The 24,515-nt window shown below is 32.6% G+C and overlaps 1 protein-coding gene across 1 annotated transcript; it reads right to left on the minus strand.

Moving 5' to 3' along the window:
- Window positions 1–11,330: 11,330 nt before the first annotated feature.
- LOC123888351 (calcium-dependent protein kinase 32-like) lies at window positions 11,331–15,867 on the minus strand. Its single transcript, XM_045937384.1, has 8 exons — window positions 14,804–15,867; window positions 13,704–13,827; window positions 13,456–13,599; window positions 12,991–13,143; window positions 12,782–12,897; window positions 12,493–12,660; window positions 12,091–12,321; window positions 11,331–11,838 (listed from the first exon to the last, which is right to left on the minus strand). The coding sequence occupies exons 1-8, from the start codon at window positions 15,323–15,325 to the stop codon at window positions 11,674–11,676; spliced, it is 1,623 nt and encodes a 540-aa protein (XP_045793340.1). The 5' UTR covers window positions 15,326–15,867; the 3' UTR covers window positions 11,331–11,673.
- Between the last annotated feature and the right edge of the window lie 8,648 nt (window positions 15,868–24,515).

A 24,515-nucleotide genomic window follows, 5' to 3' on the forward strand; every position in this document is an offset into this window, starting at 1 on the left:
GGGTTTTTATACTAGTTTCATGTTAAATATCGAGCAACTTCTACGACTCACGATTCTTACACGTGGAATGCGGCGCCCATTGGATGGATGGATGGATCCTATTACCCAATCAATAAATTAATTCTTATTTTATTAAATTAAATTATCATAATTTCTGACAGCAAGCAAAGAACGAACGAGTAGCTATCACATTTTTTTATTTTTTTTTACTAAGAGTACCTATCATATCATCACATTGGCGGCACAAGAAAATGGTAAATAATGATGTGAGGGAGTTCCTGAGTTGGACTGAGGTTTAATATAAACCTCAATTATTCTGCATTATTGTGTTACATGTGTACTGTAATACTCATAAACGAAACTGGATCGGATGCGGTCAACACCCATAATTTCACATGCGGTCAATGAGATTAATACCGCTTGATTGAGGTTGAACGATTTATATTTAAAGATCATAATTATTTTAAGATGCTCCTTCCAACGTAAAAATTTATCTATTACAAATTAATTGAGTAATTGACATATTTCATGTACATTATTATATATACATCGATTATTTATTAAACTAAAAAAATAAAGTTTTACTTTTGATCTTACCTGATCATAAAGGACGATTGTGTTTGGCGTTGCTCCGCTCCGAACTCCGGTGGAATGAGTGGGGGTTGTGTACCTGCAGTTGCTTCGACGCTCAAGTCGGTGATTTGGGTGAAGCAATGGTTTTCAGAGTAAAGATAATGTACCTGGCAAATGCATGGAGAGGTTGTTTATATAGCCCTCATCGTTGGACCAAGACCCTTATGGCATTAATGGTCATCAAGTGGCTGTCGGAAAACGGTTAGCCATGATGAGTAGTTATTGCTCATCATTCCAGTGATCGGCCGTTACAACGCATCAAGCATTGTGACCGTTTGACTCGTAGGGTTGCTTCTTGAGCTGCTCTCTGTTGGGCCTTGCTCGATGGCCCAGTTTACAATTCATCGGCAATTGTGCTTCTAGGCCTAGTCCAAAACAACTTTATTAAAAAAAAATATATATCAACTAAACAAGAAAATCTACTAGAAAAGAACTGAGGATAGTGGATCATGGATTATGGAAATGGCACGGAAAACTATTGGGTAAGCTTGCCTCGAAACTCATGTACTCATCTGCTAGATAGATTGAACATGTTGGAAACTATTGGAATGAATTGAATAAACTATTTGTGCTTGTTTATAATAACTTACTTCTGTTGCTTCTACATTGAACCTCCTTATTATTCCATAAATCGGGTTTAAGACTTTAAATTAGTTTAGTAAAAACAAAATTTAACAGCAATAACAGCGTAGAAGCATCAGGTACTGAGAATATTGAATAACAGTCCAAATTTATTAGACTAGAAGCAGTGTAACTTGACCAAAACAAGTAGCAGATACAGTTGCAAATTGCAATACTTTTCAAGATTTTGTTAAAAAAATCAGTAACAGAAGTTCCACCAGCCATTACACCGCCTTTTGTTAGAGATCGCTGCAGTCCCATCCCAACCTTTCGTTGTCTTTTTCTATAGAAAAAATAAATAAATTCCCATAAGAACTAAACAACAATATTCTTTCCGCGCGTAACTTGAAAGGCTAAACTTCCGAGTTTTGTAAGACTCAATTGGACAGTAAATTTTCGTTAACAGTTTTAATGTTATTGTATGCCAGCTAGGGTCTTAGTCAAGTTAGTAGAAATTTGTATCCTCCCATCTAAGCATTTTTGAGTCCCCGGGGCACTGTTTAACATGGTCATTTAGTTAATAGAAACAATATATTATTTAAGTAGGGATTGGAGTTTCAACTCAAACATTCCACATGTTCATTTTATATAAAATTTTAGTCATTAAACTATTTGATAGACGAAAGGAAAAAAAAAAAACAGATGTCTGATAGGTCTCAAGATATGCGGGTCACAAAATTTTGAGCTCATTATTGTTTGGTGGTGTGCATTTTTTTTGTGGTGCTGAAAATAACTGTACTTATAAGTTATATATATATATATATATATATATATATATATATATATATATATATATATATATATATATAGGGGAGGGATCAAATTACACCGGTGTAATATTTGAGTAATGTTACACCGCTCAATAACGATTTAACGAATACAAATTTTACAAAATTCACCGTTGGATTGAAAGCTTATATCGTATAGATCATCCATGTTAAATTTTACAAAAATCTAAAATCGTTTGATATGTTATTGAGACCAATGAAGATTGATGGTTTATGCGTTTTTATTGAATACCGTTAATCTTGACATATCTCAAAAACATATCAAATGATTTTAGATTTTTATAAAACTTAACATGGATGATCTATACGATATAAGCATTCAATCCAATGATGAATTTTATAAAATTTGTATGCATTAAAGCGTTTTTGAGCGGTATAACATTACTCAAATGTTACATCGGTGTAATTTGATTCATCTCATATATATATATATATATATATATATATATATATTAAGTATGGAAAAAAATTATATAATATTTCTATAAACACGAGTAAAACTCAATTAATTGGTAGAAATATTACTGTATGTAGAATTGAGATTTTTTTTTTTGACAACTGTAGAGTTGAGATTTAAACTTGTGAATATCCATTAATTTATTCACTTTAAAAAATACGATTACTAAATTATTTGATCTAAAAAGATTCTTACATAATTAAATATGGACCCGAATTAATCGACATCTTTGCAATAAATAAACTAAAACTTGATATATTTCTTTTTGCTGCATGGAAGAAATAGCGAGGCCATCATAAACTCACGTAAGTAAGAAAGTCGAGGTTCGAATTCTGATCATAGCGTTCGACTTAAGAATTTCGGCATGTTTTGCCGATTGAACTAGGAATTGTGAACAACTTGATTTTTTTTTTTGTTTATAACCCTCTAGTTCCTAGGGGAAATGAACCCTAGTAGTCCAGAGTTCGGCCGCGAGGTAAGTAAAGTCTGGCCAATAAATTGTTCCACTCAGGAATTGAACTCAGGTTCTCCCAAAATTCATCGTTTTTGCTGAAGTTCATTAACTACTTGAGCTCAATGACTTGGTTGGACAACTTGATATTTGTTATTACATGTACAATTAACATAAAATGGTCTCAACCATCAATTTACATCGATGAGAAGTGTAACCGTAGAAAATCCAATTTCATAGAAAGAATGAATGGTCTCTAGGTCGATAAGATGTTTGAGTTTTCTATATTATTTTACTAAAACATTTTTTACTAGGTTTAATTAAGATTATACATCTTGTCAGTCACATATGTGTTTTATTAACAAAAACATATAAAAACGTCAATACTCAATAGTATAAATGTTTTGAAACTTAAAATGTGGGTCAAAAATACTTAAAAGTTAAGACAGAAATAATATACTATTTGCCTATCATTGTTACTATATGTAATGATGTAAACATATTTGATGATTATTGACAAAGAGGAAATCCAAATCATTCAATAAAAAAAGAGGGAATGAAAATCAAAATCAGCAGAAGTAGATTACTACTATTTGTAGAACTTATATACTATTTATCATGCATGATTGAGGATTAGTACGTGGCATATTGCTTACTTATTCTTTCATGTCATTGTCTTGCCTTAGCTAGCTACTTTGACCTGTGTTTGTACATTGAATAAAAAAAATGATAATGATTAACCCCATTCAATCATTTCAATACTAATACGTTTATATTTTGTCTTACCCATAATTAGATTTATTTGTGTAGTTGGAAAGAAAGTAGAAAGGTAAAAAAATTGTTTTTCAAGGGTGCTTGGTGTTGACACATCTTTGGGTTGAATCGGGCATTCATCCATGGATGACATTTGTTCAATCGACAATCTTAAATTTGTTGTTTGTGATCATTAATCTATACCATAAAAAATGTTATTATTGAAAAAAATTCAATATTTATCATTGTCTTAAAAAATAAAAAATAGTGCCTAATTCAATTGGAATCTTAGGACCTAATTCAATTGTTTAATTGAATTATCAATCAATTTTTTAGTTTTTAACTTTTAAAAATTAAAAAACTATTCTTGAGAAGGAAATCAAACATATCTTAATGAATGAATTTTGTGTTCTCAATTTAGTCATGAGCTACCCTTATATAAAGATTTAACCATACGTCAATGATTTATTACCTCATTGTCCTTAGCTATTTTTCTAATTAATTACTAGTTCAATATTATACTACTAGTTAACTACTAATTTACTTGGTGTCAAAAAAAAAACTACTAATTTACTTAGACTATATCCAATGATAGTACCTATTAGGTACTTATATAGGTACTTATTAGGTACTACCATTGAAGCAAAATTCATTGAGTACCTAATACTAATAGGTACTGCTTCTCAAATAGGTATCCTCTCTCTCCTCGTTATAATATATTTTTGTGGGACCTACTTATAAAGATGTAGTATTATTGATGCGATATAAAGTTATTAGTGGGACCGATTTAGAACTTTTTAAGAGGTATTGTGTTGGAGTGATTGAGTACTTATTAGGTCTTTTTTTTTTTGACAACCTTATTAGGTCTATTATTAAAAAATAATAAATTAGTGATATGTACACGTGAGACCCAGTTAAGTACTCAAATTTGGGGAGCTCCATTGTGGATGCTCTTATATTCTAACTTTTAATCTTAACTTTAATTGGTTTAAGTTCACTAACTAATCTTATAGGAAGATTTAGTTTCTAATTAAACACTAATATAGTAGTTTTAATTTTTCAGGATGTTACAAGTTAGAACTCGAATTCCCTATATAACCATATTTAAGCATGAGTCTAGCTACTAGTCTACTTAAGAAAAAATAAAAGTATTTTAACACGAGATGAAAAATGCATTATATAGGGGTGGGATTGGTAATATATGACGGTGTAGTTAGCAGCATCCAAATCAGATCAAGGACACTTTTGGGCTTCAAAGTTTTCCAAGGATTCGGGAGAGTTTCAGCAATTGCCACGTAGCCAGTGGCGAAGCAGGACCCTAGACCAGCGGATGTAGACTATTTATTTTACCTTAAGATTTTTTTTTTGCATCAAAGCCTCTCTTATATTTTAGTTTCTAATTCGAGTTTCTTGATTTTCAGCTACTGAATGGGTTAAGGGAAAGCAAATGGAGGAGGTTTCAACTATTAAGAACACGTTAGCTAGTACAAGCAAATTCGAGTTTCTTTATTTGTGTTTTAGTTCTGGCTACGGTTTGTGTATTATATGATTTATTTGTTCATTATATGATCTTTTTTGAACTTATAGTTGGGTGAAGAGTAGTTATTGTAAAACTATTCAAAAAAGAGGCTAGGATTTTTCATTACAATAAACCAAAAAAGTCATGTAGAATAATAGATACAATAGAGTATATAAACTAGTAATTATGAAAGACTAAACTACCCTTACAATAATAATATAATTATTATCTAACATCTCCCCTCAAACTCACGATGTGTTAACATGAAGCATCGAGAGTTTGTCAATTAAGAAACGAAAACGCTTAGTAGAATGCGTCTTCGTGAACAAATCAGCAATCTGCAAGGAGGAAGAAATAAACGGCAAAGTAATGGTACCATGTTGAAGATGGTGACGTGTGAAGTGATAATCAATCTCAATGTGTTTGGTACGTTCATGAAAGACAGAGTTGTGCGCAATTTGAATGGCACTCTTGTTATCACAGTACATAGGGGTTGGTTCATAAAGAGGCACACCCATATCACAAAGTAACCAACGCAACCAAACTATTTCAGTAGTGGTAGATGCCATAGCACGATACTCAGCTTCTGTAGAAGAGCGGGAAACGATGTCTTGTTTCTTACTCTTCCAAGAGATGAGAGAATCTCCAAGAAAAATACAAAAGCCTGTGGTAGACTTACGGTCAGTAGGATTACCAGCCCAATCAGCATCAGAGTAAGCACGTAACTCTAAGGAAGAGGATGACGGAAACAAAAGACTCTGAAATTGAGTTCCCCGGAGATAACGGAGAATACGAAGCACGGCTGCCCAATGTATTGTAGTGGGAGAAACAACAAACTGACTAACGACATGCACTGCATGAGCAATATCAGGTCTAGTAATAGTAAGGTATACCAAGCTTCCAACCAAAGTACGGTACAAAGTAGGATCCGGTAGAGGAATCCCATAAGAGGGAACATATTTCACATTCAACTCTAAAGGACTATCTACTGCTCGAGTATCAGAGAGACGAGCTTGCTCAAGAATGTTTGCAATGTACTTGGATTGAGATAAGAGATAGCCCTTAGGAGAATAGGCAACTTCAATCCCTAAGAAGTAGCGAAGAGGGCCTAAATCCTTCATCTCAAATCTTTTAGCTAACTGTAATTTCAACTCATTAATTCCATCAACATCATCACCTGTAATAATCATATCATCAACATATAAAGAGAGTATAATACGACCATGATAAGTTGTCCTAACAAATAAAGCTGAATCGTGATCACTAGAGCAGAATCCAAGAGATCTAATCACAGTAGAAAACTTCTCATACCAAGCTCTTGGAGCTTGTTTCAAACCATATAGAGCTCTTTTTAACTTACATACTTCACCCTGATTATGAGAAACACCTGATGGAGGTACCATATAAACTTCCTCCTGAAGATCACCATTTAAAAATGCATTTTTAACATCCATTTGAGAAATATCCCATTGACGAACAGATGCAACAGCAATAAGAGTGCGAATAGTGGTCATTTTGGCCACAGGAGCAAATGTTTCTTCATAATCCATACCATATTGTTGAGAGAATCCCTTAGCCACAAGACGAGCTTTGTAACGCTCAACTGACCCATCAGACTTAGTTTTAATCTTGTATACCCAACGAGACCCAATTGCACGTTTTCCTGGCGGAAGAGGTACTATGTCCCAAGTATTTGTCTTGTGCAAAGCTGCAAGTTCCTCAGCCATAGCCTTTTGCCAAAGAGGATCAAGAATAGCTTCTTTATAGGACGAAGGCTCAGACAAACTATGAACAGAGGTAAGAAAAGAAACAAAGGAAGCAGAATAAATTGAATAAACAAAATCAGGCAATTGAGTAGACTTACGATCACGAGAAGGATAACGAGGAGGAGGTGGTGGTGTTGGTGGTGGAGGTGGTGCTGTAAGAACAACAGTCAGAGGAGGTTGTTGATTAGTTGATGGGACAAAAGGGGCATATGTATCTGGAGTAGCACTAGTATCATCCCTGCAGTTCTCAAAATTACAATCAGCAGAAATATCATTATCGACACCGAAAGGATCAATATTCGTTAGTTCAGACAAGCTAGGAGTATGTGTATCAGACGAAAGAGAGTAAAATGGTATGTGCTCAAGGAACACAACATGACGAGAAGCATACAATTTTTTACTTGAAGGGTCATAACAACGATAACCCTTTTGACCATCCCCGTAGCCAAGAAAAACACATATCACAGAACGAGGAGACAGTTTATTTCGTTCTACTTGTGGGAGAAGAACAAAACAGGTAGAACCAAATACCTTCAAAGAAGAATAATCAGGACTAGAACCATACAATTTTTCAAAGGGAGACAAACCTGAGGTCACCGACGACGGAATTCTATTAATAGCATGTACAGCTGTGAGAATTGCTTCACCCCAAAACTCACTTGGAACAGAAGCAGACAACAAAAGAGAACGAGCAGTTTCAACAATATGACGATGTTTTCTTTCAGCAACGCCATTTTGCTGAGGAGTATCAGTACATGAGGTCTGGTGAATTGTACCATCATAAGCAAGCAACTCAGAGAATTTATTAGAAGTATATTCACCACCTTGATCACAACGGAAACACTTTATAACAGCATTATGTTGAGTTTTAACCATAGCACGAAACTTTTGATATATGCCAAAAAACTCAGAACGATTTTTCATTAGATAAACCCAACAATAACGAGTATGATCATCAATAAAAGAGACATAATATCTAGAACCACCTTTGGTAAGGACCGGTGATGGACCCCATACATCAGAATGAACTAAATCAAAAGGTGCTTTGGACTTAGAAGTACTTTTATTAAACGGCAAAGCGGAAAATTTAGCAAGTTTGCAACCGCAACAATCAGAAATATCACTAATTTGCAATTTTCCTAAAGCTCCAGTAGAGGCCAAGTATTTTAATCTAGATGCAGAAACATGACCAAGACGAGAATGCCACAAATAAAAGTTAGAAGATGATGAATTCAAACGAAAAGATGATAAATCAATCGAAGTAGAAGTTGAGGCTGCAATATCTGGAACTCTAAGCTCATCCAGAACATAAAGTCCCCCATGTGTACGACCTTTCCCAATCAACCTCCCTGAATGTTGATCCTGCACATGACAATGAGTAGAAGAAAACGTAACAGAATATCCAGAATCACATAACTGACTAACAGAAGCAAGACTCAAAGTAAGATTAGGAATATAATAAACATCAGAAAGAGACAAATTAGATGTGGACACTGACCCAATTCCTGCTAATGGCATAGGAGTTCCATCGGCAGTCATAACTGAGATGGATGGTGTAGAATTTAAAGACAAAAAAGACTTACGATCATATGACATATGGTGCGATGCTCCAGAATCAAGGATCCATATCGAGGAAATACTTGAATAATCAGAAGGGGTCAAACCTTTAATAGAGGAGACAGACGTTGCATGTGGCTGGGTGGCGAGAAACTTTTGAAACTGTGCAGCAAGATCAAACACTCTTGAAGTAGTCTTGTGTGGATATACATGATCAATACCAATGCTAACAGGAAGAGGAGCAGCCAAAGACATTGCCATATTATCTAACAATCAAATGAACCAACAAACAATTATTTCAATCGTAGAAATCCAACCAATCACCAACAATGCCAAAACAATAGAGCCAATCAATAAGGAATTCAATCAACAATATACCAACCAACCAATTAGACTCAAATTGTTTCTCAATAGAAATATCACAAGGAATTCAAATAAAAGCGAACAGTCACTTAATCAACCTTCTAAACAATAACAAAAAAAATCAAACCAAAGAGAACCGAGACATGGATAGAAGACCAAAATACCACACGGTATTATATATATCAGCATCACATACCACACGGTATTATATATCAGCATCACATCATTCTAAATCAAACAAACAGCTTGCAAATTTCCAATATATATATATACCTCTTCCCCTTTCTTAAAAGCAAACGAAACCAACAAAATAGCTACAAGTCCAAAATTTACCGCAACGGAAAATCACCACCAGAGAGATCAAACGCGCCCCAGCAAGAACTCAACCAAATTCATTCTCATCAGATTTTCGGCAACAAATATATTCCCAATTTTGTTGGGAACTCAACAGCGGAAACGACGGATTGTTCAAGGCGGCGGATCGAACCTTGCTCTAGATACCATGTAAAACTATTCAAAAAGGAGGCTAGGGTTTTCCATTACAATAAACCAAAAAAGTCATGTAGAATAATAGATACAATAGAGTATATAAACTAGTAATTATGAAAGACTAAACTACCCTTACAACAATAATATAATTATTATCTAACATGGTAACATGTTTCTCCCACTACAATACATTGGGCAGCCGTGCTTCGTATTCTCCGTTATCTTCGGGGAACTCAATTTCAGAGTCTTTTGTTTAGTCTTTCATAATTACTAGTCTTGTGTTGAATATGTTGTTGTGTTGTTGGAGATTGTTTGAAGTCCCACATTGTTTAGGTTCCCGGGATGTGAAGTGTATAAATATGTGAGGGCAACCTCACCCTTTGAGCTAGCTTTTGGGGTTGAGATCCAAGCATATTTAACATGGTATCAGAGCTGGGTTAAGGACTGCAATGTGGGCATTTGACCCAGGACCACGCTAGGCGTGAGGGTGGGTGTTGAATATGTTGTTGTGTTGTTGGAGATTGTTTGAAGTCTCACATTGCTTAGGTTCCCGGGATGTGAATTGTTTGAAGTCTCACATTGCTTAGGTTCCCGGGATGTGAAGTGTATAAATATGTGAGGGCAACCTCACCCTTTGAGCTAGCTTTTGAGGTTGAGATCCAAGCATATTTAACAGTTATGTGCTAAAGATTATTGAATATTCATAAAAGTGACAAAATAGTATGTTGTCATATCAACATGGAAATATTTCTGAATTGTAGCAATTTGTTATTTTTCCTCTGCTAAGCAAAGCAACGTTAAATTTAAAGCTCTAGCTTTACAATCATTTGCATAGCTTTGATGCCTAAAATTTGTAGTATGGTAAATGAATTAGAAGAGTGATAAGATGACTTGGTGGTTTAGGCGGAGGGACATATGGGTTAGAGGCTTAGAGCATAGTCACATAACCTTGAACCAATTCGCGGTACTTTTGCGTATTGGTATGCACAAACTTGCGTGGAATTTGCATAAACTCACTAACCTGCAGAGCAAGGAAATCACTCATAACAAAACTGACATTTAAACTAGTTAAAAATATAGTGAAATATAGTGACATTTAAACTGACACCTCTATGTCATATTGCCGTCCCCAAATTCTTCTCAAATGCATGCATGCCTCTTAATTTATTAGCACCATGCCTTATCTATTCTCTCTCAAACTATCTCAGCACAACTAGACTAAATAACTAGCAAGCTCTTGCTAACAGATACCTCACAGTTTTTCTGTCATTCAATTATGTGCATCTCTCTGGTAATGAAAATATGACTGCAACGACAACGTAAAATTGATCTTTTGATTGTTGGGTTCTTGCTAGAGGGAAAGAAACAGGAGTATGAGTGCATTAAGTGCTGTCCTAATTGTATAAGATTTCTCACAAGACAAGAAAAATGGTCGTTACTCTAAGATCATCCTCTGTTCAACTAGTAACAATTGGTCAAAAAATGTCACAATAGGATAATAGCAGAACTACAGAAGGGACTCGAGATCGTTTCGTATGCTTATGCTTTCAATACAAACTCTTGGACATGATATCTCTAATAATCTGTCTATGAAATTCATTTTGTTTGGACACCTTTAGTATGCTGGTAATGTTAATCAATGGCTGTTCTAAAAACACAAAGGTTCCAAGCTTTATTATCTCTAACATTATATAAACATAGAGATTATCTTGAATGTTGAACTTACATTTTTATTTTTTAAAGGAACTTAATTTAAGACAATAAATATACTATATCACCAGTCAGTCAGTCACCAATGAAAACAAACTCTACTTAATCAATTACCTAATCAAAATAGTCCAAGCTTGTTTTATAAAAGTTGGTAAATAATGCAATACAAATGCATACGCCTTTGATGGATGCTATGCCCTAGCATTGCAGTTGATAACAGAAATAACAGGCAAGGTTTGCCTAAAAATGCGACGTTAATATAAAGCGTGATAATTTAGAAATATTTACAACCAGAAATGAAGACATGTCTAGTCTCTCCCACCCCTCTCCTTGTCTTCCTATCATCACAACCTCAACAAACCCAGAAAAAATTAAAAACACATACAAACAACATAGCAACACTGCTGGGGCCAACATCCTCTCTTTTTTTCACCCAAAAATGGGGTGGTGTTGGAGAAAAGAATTACAATGAAGAGAAGGTTAAAATTAAAAAAATAGTAGACTTCTTTCTTTACCATGTTTTCTTTTTCCAAAAGTAAATTTTGGGATTTTTCTAAACAAAATCGTCATCTGCCTTCATTGCTTTCATTGTTTAATTGCAATGATCCGTCCTTCATCAATTTCAGACTCAGACTGTTGAATCTTTCTCGCGAATACTGTCTTGATGCCTTTCTCCAATCTGTACCAGCCTTCATCATATTCGTAAATTCCTCATAACTTATCTTTCCATCCTGCAATTCAAAGGGAGTATATGATCAAAAACTGGTCCCAAAAAATCACTAGAGTTATAAAAAAAAACTTGTCCATAAGGTATCCTCCAAAGCACAAAAGACAAAACAGGAAACTTAAGATACTTAAGAGTGCAGCAAAGTTGTCTAAATATCTATTTGTTAAATAAAACAAGACCAAAAAAACTATTTTATAAGCATAACCACAAAAAATAGAAGGAAAATGATTTTTAGTGTGAAAATAGACTCACTAACCTTATCTGTGTCCACATCATGCATAATTGCATTAATGACTTCTTCACTGTTTGTTTCAATTTCATCAGATAAGGCATTCCGCAGTTCGTCCATCTCAATATACCCACTTTGGTTTTGGTCGAAAAAATCAAAGGCTTTATGAAGGTGCTCATCATTTCCCATCTTTCTCAGATGAACAGAAATGGCTACATACTCCCCGTAATCTAGGTATCCATCCCTATCTACATCACCCTGTAAAAGCAGCAGTCCTCAAACGTCAGAACTTGAAGAGACAAACGAAAATATTGCAAAGAAAATATGCTGGAAAAACTAAACAGACCTCCAAATTTGACTAAGCTACTTAATTTTTAAATATCAAATGTGGAGAATGGAATCTAGACAAAGGGTGAAAGTAAAACTCACAGCTTCCATAAGAATTTGGACATCAGCATCAGGAATTTGATGGCCTAGTTTATGCAACCCTACTCGTAGTTCATCAATGTTGATCTTGCCTTTGTTGCTTGTATCCATAAGTTTGAATCCCTCTTTTAGTCCGGCAGCTTCTTCTACCGACAAATGCTCTGCAATAACCTGTTCATACAAGAAACATTAGTTGTAGAAGAAACATGAGTGACTCATGAAAATGGTCAAATGGATTAATGTTTAAGGGATTATTCCCCAAGGAACATTCAAATATCGTTAAGAAAATTACCCTTAAAGCTCTTTTCTTAAGCTTGTTCATTACAGAAAACTGCTTTAGCCTTGCTCTAACTGTTTCTCCTAAAGAAACATTCGGAGCTTTCTTTGCATTTATTAACCATGGATGATCTGCATTTAGTGAACAAGCAATGTTACATCCTAACATTTCTGTGCGGAAAAAAATGTCAATTTTGTGCAGACTATGAATTGCATGTTACCTACCTAACACTTCTTGTGCAGTAAGTCGCCGCTTTGGGTCAGGATTGAGCATCTTCTTCACAAGGTCTTTTGCATTATCAGAAACCTTTGGCCATGGATCCCTTTTGAAATCAACAACAGATCGTATAATTGCTTGTGCAACTCCTTGCTCAGTTTCTTCATTTAACAAACAAGAGAGACAAGATTTAGAAACCCAGATTAATCAGACGAAAAAAAAAGTGACAAGTAACGACGATTAAATAAGAATAGCTCTAAAGTGAAGGGGAGAAAACAATATTAATTTTTTAAATCCTCCCTCTTTTAACAATTCAGTGACATGCATTTATTTTTCTTGCAACAATTTCTTTGAACATATTTTAGTACATTAGTTGCATGAGCTTCACAGTGACTAAAAAGTGGACCAATTAAGATTTCAATCTCTAAGAAGACGATAAACAAGATTCACATAATCACAAGGCAAAAACTAACCTGCCCAAAATGGAGGGACTCCACAAAGTAAGATGTAAAGAATAACTCCAGCGCTCCAGATATCAACTTCTGGGCCATAATTTCTCTTCAACACCTCGGGAGCCATGTAATATGGACTTCCAACTATCTCATTAAATCTTTCACCTGCATCAAACGCCAAACTTTCAGCAAATTGCAAACCCTTGAAACCATCAATACGATGAAAATCAAGCAACAATGCAAACTTGACTGCCATGCAAAAGCCTTACCTGGTTTAAAGAACACTGACAATCCAAAATCAATAGCTTTCAATGCTGCCGTTTCCTTCTTATTTGCAAACAAAAAGTTCTCAGGCTTGAGATCCCTATGCATCACACCATGTTTGTGGCACATCTGAAACAATCAACAAAATAAACAACCATGAGTTCATCACGTCCAATTCCCATTTTACAAAAGCATAAAAAAAAAAATGGAACAAGTCGAAGCTCATCAATGCAAATGAAGAGCAAAGAATCCACACAGCATAAAACTGAAAACCAAATTATACACAGTCAAATCCCTATTTAAACAGCCAATAACATACATTTATTGTTCACACAATAAACCAATTAATTTCCAAATATAAAAAATAACTAAGCTTCACAAAACACCTCTTAGCACAACATAACAAATTAAACTAAACCCCGCTTATCAAAAAAAAAAATTAAACTAAACCCCCATTAATTAAATTACCTTATTACAAAAAAGCTTCCCAAAATCAACTCTTTAACACAACATAACAAAGTAAACTCCATTAATTAAACCAACTAATTACCAAAAATCTTCCCAAAATCAACTATTTATCCATTAATTAAACTAACTTACTACGAAGAATCTTCCCAAAATCAACTCTTTAACACAAAATAACAAAGTAAACTCCATTAATTAAACCAACTTATTACAAAAAAGCTTCCCAAAAGCAACTCTTTAACACAACTTAACAAAGTAAACTCCATTAGTTAAAAAAAAAAAAGAAAACAAAGTAAACTCCATTAATTAAACTAACTTATTACAAAATCTTCCCAAAATCAACTCTTTAGCACAAAATAACAAAGTAAACTCCATTAATTAATCACCTTCTAAACTCCTACCTAGCTCAAAAATCATTTCAACATCACTAAAAGATCAAAATCAGTTAATCACCAAATTCATTAAAAATAATCTTAAAAACTCCAGCTCAGATAAAAATAATTAATTAATTGACAATAAGTATATAAATTTAAGTCAACTTACCCCCTAAAATCCTAATCAAAATCTTCATCTAAACTTAACAACAATAATTCAAATAAAATAAAAAAGCATAAGAATCAGATCCAAACAAAGAATTAACCTGAACAACTTCAACAATAGTTTTGGTAACAGCAGCAGCAGCACGTTCAGTATAATGACCTCTAGCAACAATCCGATCAAAAAGTTCACCACCTTCACAAAGTTCCATAACAAGATGAACAGCATTATCATCTTCATAAGTATCTTTCAACGTAACAATATTATTATGCTGTGGCATATGTCTCATAATTTCAACTTCTCTTCTAACATCTTCAATATCAATTGCAGTTCTAAGTTTCTTCTTCGATATTGATTTACAAGCTAGTTCTTCTCTACTTTCTTTATCTGTACATAAATACGTTACACCAAATTCACCTCTTCCTAGTTCTCTACCTAACTCGTAACGATTCTCGATTTCACGACCCGTTGGATCTTTCAAAACGGTTAGTTTCGATGTGGTGTTGTTGTTGTTGTTGTTGAATCCGTAATCGATTGCGAATGGATTCTCTTTTTTGCCCTTTTTGTTTTTCTTGTTTGTTATTTCTTCACCAGTTACAGCAGGGGTAACACAGCAATTTCCCATGATCTTGAGACTTTAGATGAGTTTCTAGGGTTCAATCTTAAGATCTGGGTTTGAGATTTTGAATTGGATCTGAAATTGAAATTTGAAGAAGAAGAATAAGGGTAAAATTGGAAAGAAAAAGTTTCAAAGTTGTTGGGGTGTTTTTTTTGTTGGTGTTTGAGAGTTGGGGTTTTGAAAGAAGAGGAAATGAATTTAAGGCGTGTTTGGGAAGGTGAAGAAAAGGGAGAAAAATGGGTTTAATGAAAATTTTCAACTTGTTTCGCAGAGACTTCGTCAATCGTCGTTTTATTAATCTCTTTCTTTTTTTTCTTAACCCATTTCTTTCTCTCTCTTCTTATTCTTTATGATGACTTTTTTGTTTCTTGTTATGATTTTTAATTTATTTTTGTTCTTCATAGCTTTTCTTTCTGTGTGAGAAAGAAAAGCCAACTCAATATTGCTGTTTTTTTTTTGTCAAATTTGTTTCTTGTTTTTGTTTTTGTTTCTGGTAATTATCTTCCTGTTTGTTAAAAAAATCCTTTGGATTAAGAAAAAAATTTCTCAATTAATAATTTTAAAATTTTATGTTTTATTTCAAAACTAATCCTGAACTTGTTTTAAAAAAAAAATAAATAATAATCCTAGACTAACGTGAAAAATAGGAATCTTTAATTAATGTACTAATTTGGCATTGGTGAAAAACAATAATTTAAGATATATTTGTGATTTTTAAGTTATATATATTGAAAAACGGAAAGATGGTTTAAAATAACTAATAATAGTGATTTCATTCATCCGATATTGTAAAGGAAAATATTAGTGATTTAATAATTATACGTAAATAAAAGATAAACGGATAATAAGTTTTGTCGCTAATTTTTTTAATATTGAATAATTTTTTTTTTAGGGAAACTCACCATAACATGAGCTTTTTTGGAGTGTTATGTTCCCACTTGGATAATTTGGGTATTGCAATTTAAGGAATGGAGGTCAACAATGTAGTTTAGCAGCCAATGAGCCATTACCATCACTTACCTAAAAGTTGAATTTTATTTCTCTTTTTTTTTTTTGGTTATTATTGTTGTATATAAATATATAAATGGATCCTATTAATTAATGCCAAGTTGTTTGGTGGGGGTGCAGATCATTTTCAGATGTAAGGTGTAATAGAGAAAAACTGAAATTATTTTAAATATATTCTTGAAATATAAAGTTACAATTTTACAAGTTTCTTTCTATGTATTTTGTTTTCTAAGCTAAATATTAATGGGTGGATAACAACATTTAATGAGATATTAAAATTAAAAGGTTTTTTTCTTAAAAAATGTGATTTTTTATTGTTAATACTTTTAATTTTCTATGATTATTATTAGTAATATTTTTAATATATTAAATGTCATGGTCAATAGTCATAGTATCTTTAACAAACATTTTCCGTGAAGTTTACCAAAAAAAAAAGGTAAACAAAAATTAAGAAAAGTAATCAATAATATGTATTATGTAAGAAAGAAAAGAAAAAAAAAAAAAAAAAAAAAAAAGAACCAAGTTAAGACTAAAGTGTATTTAGGAAGAAGAACGTAGAGTTTTGGTTTAGAAAAATATATAATGGAGATATGGAATAATTATTTCTATAAATAATTTAAGGGTCTTGTTAACCAGTGCCCCGGGGCACTAGTTAAGGAACCAAAAGAAGAAATAAAATAAAAGTTGTGCATGGAAAACTTCAAAATATAAACTTTTGTTGTATTGACTACACTATTTCTAAGTAAAACTTTCTAAATTTGAATCCTTAACAAGTGCCCCTGGAGCACTATTTAGCGTTTGCCATAATTTAATGAAGAATATGGGATCGTACATATTTTAAAAGGCTATACATGTGAGAGAATGATCGAGGGGCAGTGACAACAAAAAAAAAATTGAATAACAAGCAAGAAAAATAAGTTTTCAGTCTCATTGAAGCTTCAAAATAGGATGAGAAAAATGCAATAGATTATATTCCTAAAAAATTATTGTCTATCAGCCCTCATCAGTAATAATTGTAAAAGATACTCAAGTTATCGATTACATTCTCATTATCGAGATACAAGGCAAAGAGTCTTCAGTCTCTCTTAGATCAAGTAAAAATTACTAAGAATTATGATAAAGCATCTGATACAAACTCAATTGACACTTTCTTCCATCAAGAGCAACACGAGAATGTTGTGGTTGATTCATTTCCTTTTAGGGGCTCTGAGTAAGTCTATAGTGGTAGACTGGTAGTAGATTCTAATCTGTCAAACATTAATGCAAGTGTTCTTCATGACATGTAAGTTTTAAGGCTTGTTCCTACTACGGCTCCCTCTGATTCTCAATCATAAGGTAGGTGCTTTAATGTTCATCTTTCTTTTAAGTAGTTCTTTCTATTTTGATTATGTTGATAATATGAAAAAGGCACCACAACCTCTAAAATTTAAAATCCTATGAGAAATCACGACAATAGTAAAAAAATCATTGATAAGATTCAAACAAGTTTAAATCTAAAAACTCAAAGAGAAAATCTATCTCATGTGTCATTCTTATTAAAAGAGAGATCAAATTTTCTTCGCAAGATTTCTCCTAATTCTAAACAGTATAGCAAGTCAATATATACTTGAAAATACAAGCTTTGAAGTTAAATTAAGGATGATACACGTTTAAACTTCAGTAAGATAAGCATGAATCACGATAATTTTTATGAGACAAACCAAAGAAATCATTAAGACAAATAAGAGAAATATTGCATCCAAAAAAAAAGAGAGAAATATGATATAATGTATGAGAGGTAGCATATTTATAAATTATTCAGAAAATTAAGAAACACAAAATGAAATATGTACTTTCTCAATAAATTGACTATATAAAAAAGAAATGATCCACAATTACAATTTACAAGAAGTGAAAATGAAAGTATAAAGAGATACAGGGAATGAGCCTAATAAATATCACTTATAAGGAGAGGAGGAAATCAAAATTTCAATCACATGTTCAAATTTCAAAGTCTTCTTTCCATACCTTCATTTCATTATATATATATGTTTGGTTCACTTTTGATTTGCACATCTTCTCCAACCCTTACCCACATATTCTTGTCGTTAAGTGAGAAATAGAAAATTCAGGCAAAGTTAGAGGCACTACATAATAATTTTGTAACTTCCATTTCAATTATCTCGATATAATGGTATCATAACATCATATAGACGTAAAATTCTATTTTCTAAACGATATTCAAAAGACGAGACACAAAATAAGATGAAAAAGCTATGCCTCCATACTTTTGTCCCTCAACCAAGATTTGAAGGCAAACTTGTTTTTTACTAACATGCTCGACGATAAACCAATGTAAAATACTCCCTCCGGTCCTTATTATAAGAAACACTTTGATAAAATTACACAGACCAAGGAAGGTAAATTTTCTCATTAATGATTCTAACATTTTATGTTATATTCCAAAACTAACCTTTGACTAGCATAGGAAATAAACTTCTCTAATTAATGCACTAGCATTATAATGAATTATTTGATTGTATTTAATAAGGGTACAAATGGAATTGTGTCAAAGTGTTTCTTATAAAAAGGACCAAATAAAAATTCCAAAGTGTTTCTTATAAAAAGGACCGGAGGGAGTATATGCTTGGATTATACATGATCGTAATTTTGACAAAAATTGTATTTTAATATTTCAACAAAAATATAATTTTGCTAAAACTCATCCACAATTCAAAATGGACATATATAAACTTATGGATTTACCAATGACAAGGGACATTATGTACCCTAGAAAGAAAGCCAAACAAGCATTATCTTATCTCCTCCTTGTAAATCATAGTAGCTCCTCATATCCAAGTAGTCAATAATACACCATTTAATGTTTTGTGGAGCCTACACAAATTTTAGCTTTTGAGATAATTTTCAAATTTAAAACATAGTTTTAAATTTTAGTTTAATTTTAATAAATTACTAAGAAAAGAAATTATGAAACAAAGTATTTTTGTTTAAGTGATTTCAATTTTTTGGCGACTTACCAGTCAAACAGCGACGACTTTGACACCCAATAGAATAGTAATATAAACTTGAGGTGCCTACAAAATGCAAAACATTTTTATTTTGGCTTAGTATTGGTCAAACTCGACGATTTTGACTCCCAATAAAATTGAAAGGTGGCACTTTGGGTTGGTCAAACAAACAAAAATGTGCTTATTATATGCACTAGCACTAACACACCACACTACATGGTCAAACAATGATTTTTTTACAGATAAAAGGTTTGGTTCATTGCAGCCATCGTATCTTTTTATTATAGACAATGCAAATAATTTTACTACAAAGAATCATCATATCTTTTTATGCAAGTAATGTAGAAAATAAATTTATAAGGTGGCAATATTTTATTGAGTGTATGCTTCAGAGATATATTGACATTACATTAGTATGTTTTATGCTTTAAAAAAAATCTTGGTATTAAATATTAAAAATATTTAATAAATAATATTGATATTACTTGTACGATTAAATAATTAATGATCAATAATTTTTTCACAACTTCCTCAACAATCGATCGGTTTAGTTCAGTGGCGAAGGCAGAAAAATCATAGAGCCTGGGTAAAATTTCACAAATTTCTCGACAAAAAATCTCAGTTTTGTCCTAAGCTAACTCCTAAATATTTCAATTTTACCTTAAACTAACCTCTAAAAACCTCAATTTTGCTCTAAACTAACCCCTAAAAATGTGGTTTGTCAACTAAAAAAGAAAAATTAATATGGCGCTAGGGCTTAGCAAAAGGATAGTCTGTAATCTTTTTATATTTATCTCCACATTTTTTATAAGCAAATTATTAATATATTACAACGTTATGTTAGTTTTTTTTTCTTGTCATAACTTAATCTCTGAACCTCCAACTCATTAACCATTTTTTTTTGAAGAAGCTAAATTAGCCCACTCAAATTGGCATCAGAGAGAATTGAACCTCAGACCTCAAGAGGAGCACACTCCCAGGTCCCAAGCCAATACCAATGCACCAACCCAAGTGGGTTCCAACTCATTAACCCTTAGCTCAATTAGTTTAACCAGTTGATGATAAAGAGAGAAGAGATACACCATTTCATCATATTTTCAATCTTACCCCTTTTGTTTTTAGCACAACCCTAGGAACTACATATTTTCGAGTATATTTTTTTCTTTTTCTTTCTAGTCCAACCCTCTTTGTTAGTATAATTCTTCCAAAGTATTTAGCCAAGTCAGTCAACAATTACATGTATCTATATATGCTTATTTATAAAAATAATAATAATAATAATGGCATGGATATTAAATATGCAATAAAAGAGTTGATGATTATTAGTCAAAAAAAAAAATTTGATGATTAATTGATGAAGATTAAGTAGTTACTCCTTTGATTCTACAAATTAGAAACCGTCTAAACCATATAAAGTCAACATTGTTTAATTAAAGCAACTAAGATCAAACGAGAGTGAAGATGGCATAGTCCGCAATGTATATACTCATACTATATTCATATACACGTGTTATATACCTCCAAAAATAATTCCTACTCAAACATTAGCTAAATACTAATATTTGTTGACAAAAGTATGTTTCATGGAAGCTTCTTTCTTAATTAAGAATATTTGATTAAATTGAGTCTAACTTACGCGTATTACCGTTGAAATTACTGTTAGACACTTTCCCTTTTTCTTAAAAAATGATTCCCAACCTGGACCCAATTTGGTAGTTACTAGAATTGATAATTTCCTCCTAGAATCCAAAATAATGCATCATTTATTCATTTTTAAATACGAGTGGCAGACTCATATATATATATATATATATGCAACTTGCAACATAACCATTATGATCGTTTTATTTGTTTTTGGTAATTTTGTGTGTGACTGGGTCAAATGGACTCCCAACACTCTTGCAGTCACACGGTCAACACAATAATTTGAATCTCTACATATTTTGTGTGCTGTATAATTTGAATCAATTGACCTTGCAAAATGTTGCAAATAAATTAAGAAAAATATGAAATCTTTTAAGTCAAACATGTATCAATATGCACCTATGCCTATGAATCTTATGATCTTCTTCCATTTGTTCTATAGATTTGTAACAATGTTATTCTCATTGTATAAATGATTTTAAATTGTCGTCGCATAATGCATGATTGCATTGTGAGCTTTGTTATTGAGGACAAAATGCGCTCACGGTTCTAGTTGTAGCAAGCTCCAAAAAAAGTACTCCTTCCGGTCCTCGTTACAAGAGGAAGTTTACTTTTTAGATTCACAGAATATTTGATTATCTGGTCTATAATATGGACCAAATACATCTAACATTCTATTGAATCTAAAAAGTATTTTTTGTTCTTATAATAAGGACAAGAGGAAGTATGCCACAGTTGCAATTGCACTTGCAGACCAGCATTCAAAAGTCAAAACCATATCTACCTTACTTTTTCTGGCAGTTATGTATAGATACACCTAGCTCCTGGAAGTAAATTTAATTTCCAAAAGTCTACCAAAAGTGATGAGGACATAAAGCACATTTGGATAGCCATCAAAAGATCATTTGAAGATGATTTCAAGGTAGTTGTGGGAGTAAGGTAAGAGTTTTCTATCACAATTAATGTATCTGCAAATAAGCATCATATAATGTATGGTTTTTCCTAATACATACTGTAGTTTATTTGAAAAAAGTGCTTAATTAATTTCACTTTTTTTTTTTGCTGACAAAGGATATGTTGATTGAACTAAACATGAAGGTCTTCTAATTATGCAGGGGAGATAAAACAAACTAAAGTTTGCTTTCACATTCTCTGTGTTAATTTTGTTCATTAACTAGATTTCATGTTAATTTTGGAATGAAACTATACGTAGTAATACGGCCAGGCTCACACATTTATGGATCAATACTACTGCTTACTATGAAAATTAAATAAGGTTTCTGATATGTGATAACTTAAAACACTTTTTACCGTTCTGTCACGATTCAGAATTTAGACATGTATTATTCAATCTCCGTGAGCATAATTCAATTAGTTGGGACATCGTATTATATATGCATGAATCAGGCTAAAATAAGTACTACTATGTATTACTCAACATAAAAAAAAAAACAGTACTGTTTCAATTTTACTATTTATCTACAAAAACTTTTAATAATTGGACCTGCATGTAAAAAACAAAAGTGAGTTCAGATTCACTTTTATGATCATGAAGAATTAAAGGAGGAAAATAGAAACTTTAAGAATGACATGTATATGATTGGCAAGAATTTCGGTGGTAATGGATGATGCATGTGATTTTTCCTTTTTGGTTGATAGATATTTTACCAAAGAAAGACATTTTATCTATATCTCAACCATAGTATGTTATTGATTATGTTGACAGTTTAGATGATGTGTCTCTTGTCGGCAACAAGTCCTTTTCTATATTAGCAATGATCACAAAAGCCTTCCACTGATGATTCATGGTGCACCAGAAATCAAATACACTGTTTTTAACTTTAGTTCTTTCTTTTTTTCCTTCAGATTGCAAGCTTATGTAAAGCACTAAAGCTCATGAAATAGTGAAGTATGACATCTAATAGAAGAGTTTCCATAAGTCATTGTGTTTTTTTTTTCTTTTTTCGACAAGGCAAATATCGAGGGATTAATCTTTGACGTAGTTTTTTCCTGACCAATGTAATTAGGCGCGAAATATATCTATATGCTGATTTTACATGATTAATCTTTGATTGGAAGTCTTCTATCTTAATCACCTCCCTTTATCTGCAAGATTTGAGATAGAGATCTTACTTAAGGAATTCAAATCAAATTTTATTCAGATTAATATAGGATTTTAGTCATAAGAGTGCTGATTTTTAGGATCAGAGCTGGCCAGAGGCCCAAAACTACTAAAACAAGGGTTTTTAGATCTAAAACAATTACATAACAAAGAAAAATGCCTCAATCAAAATAGTTTGTGTTATTGTTAGTGGAAGGTTTTGAGTAATAGATGTTTAGTGGGCTGTCAAGCCTCAAAGAGTAATAGCCACACCAGAATAACTGATTGAATGGAGGAGGCCCAAAATTTCAAAATTGTTTGGTAATGGTCTAATGTTGTTTGGCTAATAAGTCAAATTTGGTTCAAACTACTTTTTTTTTCTTTTTTTTTTGTCAAATAGTTCATCGAGGTCGGGTTGGGGCTCTGCGCTCTTTCTTTCTGTGTGGGACGATGTCAGGGAGAGAAGGGAATGCGTCGAGGCGGCAAACAACAACAACATAACTAGATTTTTGCTTTTCCCTCATGAGCCCGACGAGTTAACCAACTACTACCCCGCTTCTTCCCCTTCTATTTCTTTTCTTTCACTATTCCCACCAAAGATAGGTCCCCGCTTAGAATTGAAAGTTGGGCATAACTCAACACTACAAAATCGACTTGTAAAGTGAGGATTGACTCGTACTTATAAAGCATTGTACATCTACCCGCATTGAATATTTTTCTAATGTTTCTGCCTATTGCCAACGTCTCAAGCAACCTTCCGATCAGTTGAAAAACGTTGGAGTGTCTGTCAGCAGTCATAGCTTAGTTGTGTAACTGGTTTTCGGTTACTTATAAAACTTTGTTCATGCCAACTCACATCCGATGTAGGACTTCTTAACGGTTCAAATGTAAGAATCTCACACATTTAATATGGAAAATGATGAATTATGAGTTTGATTTACGCTCCAGCACATTAAATATATCTGTAACTATTATATGAGATGCACTTACAATATGTCCAAACTACATATTTAATGTTGAACCATCGGCACATCCTATGTTTTAGTAGCTAATTGCTTCATAGTTTGAACTTAATGTTTGGAATATAACAATGTTGCATGTATTGCCTTTCCCCACCTTTATGTGGTATCAATCGAAGTTCTGTTAGGGATTCATATTTCATATTTTGACTGGATTACTCAATTTTCAATCTAAAAAAAAATAAAAAATTGAAAATATACTGCTAAAATATGAATCGTCTGATCTTAATCCTTTGATTCATAAGCTTAACAATTATTTTCTAACTCTTAATATAGGATTTTTAAGAATTAGTAAGTCATAAAGTGGATTTGTTAGAGAATGTTGCATAAGCCATTATCCCATTCATAGTTTAGAGAAAAATCAAAAGTAGTTGAGAGCATTAGGCACAATTAGGTGTGGTGTGGTCACTTACAAG

The sequence above is a fragment of the Trifolium pratense genome, linkage group LG6 (assembly GCF_020283565.1).
Source record: "Trifolium pratense cultivar HEN17-A07 linkage group LG6, ARS_RC_1.1, whole genome shotgun sequence".
Taxonomy (NCBI): Eukaryota; Viridiplantae; Streptophyta; class Magnoliopsida; order Fabales; family Fabaceae; genus Trifolium; species Trifolium pratense.

Coding starts and splice junctions, on each gene's coding strand:
- LOC123888351 (XM_045937384.1), bottom strand. CDS start 15,325: ATGGGAAATTGCTGTGTTACCCCTGCTGTAACTGGTGAAGAAATAACA. Junction 13,828..14,803: donor CTATTGTTGAAGTTGTTCAG/GTTAATTCTTTG, acceptor TGATTGTTTCAG/ATGTGCCACAAACATGGTGT. Junction 11,839..12,090: donor ATGATGTGGACACAGATAAG/GTTAGTGAGTCT, acceptor TTTGAATTGCAG/GATGGAAAGATAAGTTATGA.